The 6,492-nt window shown below is 42.7% G+C and overlaps 1 protein-coding gene across 1 annotated transcript; it reads left to right on the forward strand.

Annotated features, from left to right (window-relative positions):
* The first annotated feature begins 4,454 nt into the window (after positions 1–4,454).
* LOC115737012 (protein DETOXIFICATION 56) lies at positions 4,455–6,276 on the forward strand. Its single transcript, XM_030668955.2, has one exon. It carries the CDS (start codon positions 4,638–4,640, stop codon positions 6,087–6,089), a length of 1,452 nt encoding a protein of 483 aa, XP_030524815.2. The 5' UTR covers positions 4,455–4,637; the 3' UTR covers positions 6,090–6,276.
* Positions 6,277–6,492: the final 216 nt, after the last annotated feature.

Consider the following 6,492-nt stretch of genomic DNA (forward strand, 5'->3'; position numbering starts at 1 on the left):
TTGTTTCATAACAAAAGTACCGCCTTTAGATAGGGTCATAATTCCGCCCCATATTTTTTTTCATTTCATAAAGAAACATCAACTTTCAGTCAGTACCTAAATATGGCCCTAGTCAAGTTTCTGTTCAATTCTACTAGAAAAAAAAATTTCTGTTAAATGATACTATTAAAGATTCGATGTGTCATTCCACATTTACTTGGCGGAAACTTGACGGAGGCAAGATTTGGATATTTACTGAACCATGGTCTTCTTTATGCAACAACAAAAAAAAAAGTTTGGGCTAGAATTGATACATGCTAAAGTTGATTTTTTTTATGAGATAAAAAAAAAATTCTAGTTGGAAAGGAAATCCGACCGAAAATATGTGCTTTTGTTCAAGACAAAATAAAAGTTTTGGCCAAAATTAGGACTCAAAGTAAAGTTGGTGCTTTTTAAGGGAATTTGACCAATTTTTTAGTATGGGTCCTTTTTTTTTGGATCAAGAGTATGGGTCTTATTAATAAGTGCTTTCAGGCCACCTGTTAATCACATATAACAAATAAATAGTTTCACTTCCAATACATTGATTCTGCATAACACGAGACAAGTCTTGGCCTCCTTGAGCATTCTAGGAGACTCCTGGGGAAGATAAGGGAATTATATGCTCAAGATATTTCTTGTATCTTACTTTGGAATGACACATTTTTTTCGTGGATGCTTAACAAGTGCCTCGAGGGCACTTTATTGTGTGTTGATGCAAAATTCCCACTATCCATAGAATATTACCCGAATGAAGCCATGAAAACTTTTATTCTGACAAAAATAGAAAAAAAAAAAATTGAAGCTTCGACATTGCACATGATAGTGATAGATCATCTGCAATTGAGTCTTTCATCCTAAAGTTGCTAGAAATGGAAGAAACCTCGTTTGCCTCTTCATTTTCAAGGGGACAAAGATTGGAATAGGCCAGTCTTTTAGAACTCGTGAGTCATGATTGTCACGCAACAAATCACATTATAATATTAAATATGACCACCAATTCATTAATCCAGGGTATTGGAATTTTAGATTATTCCTCGATTAGCTAATTTTATTATGATTCGGTTCGTGGAATAACCTTGGCCCTCCCTTTGGGAATGATAATGATTCCTTGGTTCTTCTCCATCTCTTTGTTTATTTTTCTTCTACCTAGGTATCTTTAGATTCCTAGGTAGACTTCAACCAGTATTCATAGGAATCGAGTAATTTCATGTCATCTTAAGACCTAATATTCCTAGCCCAGACAAATGCTGATAGATGCGCACTCGTTGTCTCAAGGTTTCGGAGTATCCTATGTGCTCGTGGCACTCTTGTTGCCAAATTTTTTTTTTTTTATGTTTTTATAAAATGCAATATTTCGAAAAAAAAAATTAAAATAGAATTTTCATGGATCCTCCATATTAGGATTCGGCGCATAATCACAACGAAATAGAGCGTAAAAGCGAGAAAGAGAAATTAATAGACAAGATTTTTCATGATTAACCTTAAACTAGGCTATATTCAGCAAATGATCCCGCTATGATTAACATCTCGTACCTCTTTATTACATCACTCAATTACAAGCGAGTGTGTGTGTGTATACAGCAACTATTCATGTGTCAAGCCTAAATTATCAATAACATATGAGTTCAAACTATGAAAGTCATCCGGTGTCCAAGGGGCGCTGCTCCCTTAAGACCCTTGCCCGCTCACCGAGGAATAGGACTCACATGCTTTTGTGTTGATGGGAAGTATAAACTACACCCCAACACTCCGAACAAAGAGACCTCGCATATGTAAGTAACATTTTCATAAGTAGCTCGGATCGATGAAAGATGCACATCCAGAGTCATCGGAAATAGTCGATCTCGTTTGCGCATTATGAATAATCTATTTCACTAGCAATGTAAGCAAATATTACCCCACGATGAGTGGAAAAACTGTCCAAAAAATCTTAAACTTATTGCTCTTTTACCAATTCGACTATAAACCTTTTAATTTTTCCAATTGAATCCTAAATCTTTTCGTGTTTTGTTAATTGATTTCATCCGGACAATTATGGCTAGAAATCGCTAATGCGGAAGTTAGCTATCCTATGTGGCAAAGTCGGTGTTGACGTGAAAATTATCAATAATATAGTTAACTAAATTTTTTAAATTTTTTATTCTTTGTTTTTGTTTTTCTCCTTTATATTTTTTTATTTTTCTTTTTCTTTTTCTTTTTCCCTTTTTCCATCCACCAGTCACCATCGAGCCTGGGAAAGCAAGGGCTGCCCTCGCCGATTTGACGATCGGGGAGGGCAACCCTCACCCTCCTTGAGTTGGTGAAAGGCTACCCTCGCCCGAGGCCATCGGCCATCGACGTAGCCCAACCGTGGTTGACGGAGGGAAATACGGAAAACGAAAAAAAGAAAAAAGTAAAGAAGGAAAACAAAAAATAAAAATTATATATAATCGAAAAATATATTTAACATATTATTCGAAATTGTCCATGTCAGCGTCGGCCGTGCCACGTAGGGCAACCGACATCCACATCATTGATTTTTAGTCAAAATTAATCGGATGGACTCAAGTGAGAAAACGTGAAAATTTTTAGGACTCAATTGGCAAAATTAAAGTAACGACTAATTTGGCAAAACTGTAATAGGTTTAGAACTTTTTGAACAATTTTTCCATGATGCGCGGACTAGTTTCGAAGTACTATGTTTCAAATGTTTCTAGAAAAATTTAACACATGGTAATCCTTGAACACGAAGAGTCTTCAATTTGGAACGTATAAAATTGACCAAATCTTGCATGCATTTCACTTTGAAGTTCAGACAAGATATGATAACAGAGACAGGACACTGAAATAGACTTTTGGGCAGATAAGCCTTTAGCATCGTGGGACGGGGCCTAAAAAGCAAAGTGCTCGTATGTATGACAAAATAAGCATACAGAAAGCAAAAGGGATTGAATTATTTGATACGTGAGTGCATCTTTTTTCTTTGACATTTCTGTCACGATGCTCCAATGAGCTTTGGGTGCACTAATAAATTTATGTTCACTTATTTAATTATTACTCGAAATAATTAAGCTGCTAACTAATTGCTTAGGATCCGTTCGTTTTGCGAAAAACAACTTTCAGGAAAATGTCTTTTGGATTTTAGGCGTTCGGTTCAGGGAAAATAAACGAGTCCAGAAAAATATTTTTCACCCATGAAAAAAACACCTTCAAAAGTGAGAAAAATGATTTCATCTTTTTGAGAAGAGGAAAACATTTTCCCTCAACTTTCCTTCCTCCACTCATATTCCGAACGTCCCGGACCAATGACCGACGTTGAACCATTGAAGCGTATCCGAAAGAAAGTTCCAATTTCGACTCGATGCTCGACGCCCACTTGTTTCGGCTTCAAATTATCTCTTGAACTCACTCTATCATATCAAGTCAGTCACACACCTCATCAACATGCCATCTACTTATTTAGCGAGATCGATGATACCCTTCATAGTTGTATTATGAATGGGTGTGTATACAGTAAGTTTCATGTCAAAAGCTTTTTTAGTATGGTAAGGTGGCACTACTTTGTTTTGTGCTAATCCTTTTCGCACCCCATTTTGTCCACCTTACCTTGTAAGAATATGGCATTGTAGCTTAGTAGTCTTTTTACTATGAGGTGATCTTGGGCCTCTCTCATCCCAAAAACTAGCTCAAAGAATGAGACTTTCCCTCACATTTATAAATCGACCACCAGCTCCTTCCACAACCGATGTGAGATAACCTCAACAATCTTCTCCTCACACATCAAACCTTGGGTCGGAGGCAACGATATCCCATATCTCTCTCGTGTGATTGTTAGGTCTAGATTTATTAGTAACCTGGGCTCTCATACTAATATCGAGTGGTATTGGACCTATCTCATCCCAAAAATCAAATTTTAGGATTCGACGCACAATCACAATAAAGTAAATCTCAAAAGCAAGAAAGAGAAATTGAAGCACGAGATTTTATCATGGTTCACCCTTAAACTCGGGCTACGTCCACTAGAGGACTCCACAATAATTAGCATCTCGTACCTCTCGCTACATCACTCAATGTGTATATAGCAATAGCTATTCATGAGCGGAACTCACGTGTTTTCCTACCGTTGGGAAATATGAACCACGCACCAACATCTACTCCCACTCGACAATACCTTCATCTCATCAAGAATTTGTTTTCCAAGTGGATACGACGAACGTCCAAACACATCTGAATTTGCTATACAAATCTATGGAAGATCGTGGCATAAAAAGTACATTGGACTTTAACCAATTCTCTCTCTCGAGCAACAGACCAATGATTCATCCGAAGGCTCAAAATGGGGACCATGATTTGCCGTTGCAGTCTCGGACAAGGATGAAGATGTTGGTGGCGTGTGACCATGATTTCCGGACACACTTTCTTTCTCACACCGCACTAGAAATGCGACTCACCCCCCATCATCTTCTTATCTCCTTCCTCAGTGGCCGTTACATCGAGAAAACCAATGCCTTCACGAAACCCATGCACCTCATGAACTTATCCCTCTCATCTCACACTGTCTCTTCCTCCCTCCGAAGTATATGTGTGTGTATATACACAAGCTGAAACTAGCCTCTCCGTTTGTGTGCTAAAACATAATGCCGCCCAAATGGAGATGGCCTCCCGAGTTCCTGGCGACGGCGGCCTCCGAGCTCAAGGTGCAGAGAGGGATTGCCGTGCCGCTGGTCACGATGAACTTGACCTGGTTTGCCAAGATAGCCATCACAACCGTGTTCCTTGGCCGGCTAGGAGAGCTCCAGCTGGCTGGCGGCACGCTCGGATTCACCTTTGCCAACGTCACTGGGTTCTCGGTCTTGAACGGGCTGTGCAGCGCCATGGAACCGATCTGCGGTCAGGCTCACGGGGCTAGGAACTTCAAGCTCCTCCGCAAGACCCTTCTCATGTCCGTCGTCTTGTTGCTAGTGGCATCATTGCCCATCTCTTTCTTGTGGCTCAATGTGGACAAGGTCCTGCTCCATTTTGGCCAGCAACGGGACATTTCGCTCGTTGCCAAGAGCTACCTCTTCTATCTCCTTCCTGATTTAGTGGTCACCTCCTTCCTCTGTCCCCTCAAGGCGTATCTGAGCTCGCAGGGCGTGACCGTCCCCATAATGCTCAGCTCAGCCCTCGCCCTCGCTTTCCACATCCCAATCAACATCCTGCTGGCGAAAGCGAAGGGCCTCGAGGGCATCTCGATGGCGGTCTGGATCACTGATCTGATGGTAGCGATTCTACTCGCTCTGTATGTGGCGATTGCCGAATGTGGCAAGGATCGGAATTGGAAGGATGGTGGGTGGTGGGAACACGGAGTTGGCGATTGGATCCAGCTGCTCAAGCTCTGCGGGCCGTGCTGCCTCACCACCTGCCTCGAATGGTGGTGCTACGAGATCTTGGTGCTGCTAACCGGGCGCCTAGGGAACGCCAAGTTGGCGGTGGGAGTGCTCGCCATCGTGCTCAATTTCGACTATCTCCTCTACTCCGCCATGTTATCTCTAGCGACATGTGCATCCACGCGAGTATCGAACGAACTCGGGGCAAATCGGCCCCATATAACTTACCAATCGGCCTACGTCTCTCTTTCAGTAAGCGTCCTCTCGGGCTGCATCGGCGCGATGCTCATGGTAGCATCTAGGGGGATCTGGGGCTCTCTGTTCAGCCACAACGGGGGCATCGTGGCGAGCGTGAAGAAAATGATGCTCCTGATGGCCCTGGTGGAAGTGGTGAATTTCCCCTTAGCAGTGTGCGGGGGGATCGTGCGGGGAACGGCAAAACCGTGGCTTGCGATGTACTCGAACCTCGGCGCGTTTTACCTCCTAGCCTTGCCCTTGGGCGTAGCTTTCGCGTTCAAGGTGGGGCTCGGGCTAGCCGGGCTGTTGCTGGGGTTCTTGGTCGGCGTGGTCGCTTGCTTGATGTTGCTGTCGGTGTTCGTCGCGAGGATCAACTGGGACGAGGAAGCTAGGAAGGCCCAAACGTTGACCTCGAGCGCGCAAGAAGAACAAGTTGAACGAACTCGAACGCACGAGGAAAGAGGAAACCGCATGGCGGCGTGAAATTTGGCGGCCACCTTATGAAGTTGCCTGCTTAATTAGGCTGTTGGCTTGCCTCACTGACTTCGCCTACACAGTTCCCGTTCCTACTGTTCTTCCAAGCGTCAATGATTTTGGATTAGTCTCTTAACTAATATAGACAGAAATGGTGCACTCGAGTCGAAGGTAAACCACGAAACTAAGTTCGAGATCACGTGACGCTAAGGTACTGTCCCGATTTCGGATCGGATGTAGTCTATGCGCCTGTAGATCACATAATTTGTAAAACCCCAGCTAATGTTTCGAATCGCGTAAACGGATGGACGAGCGATTGAGAGCAGTTGAATTTACCTTAATCTTCACGAGTATCTTGCGCAGGAGTGATTAGCCATCATTTCCAAGTTCACGTCTTGGACCTTAAGTTGAG

This window comes from Rhodamnia argentea, chromosome 9, assembly GCF_020921035.1.
Source record: "Rhodamnia argentea isolate NSW1041297 chromosome 9, ASM2092103v1, whole genome shotgun sequence".
NCBI classification, from domain to species: Eukaryota; Viridiplantae; Streptophyta; class Magnoliopsida; order Myrtales; family Myrtaceae; genus Rhodamnia; species Rhodamnia argentea.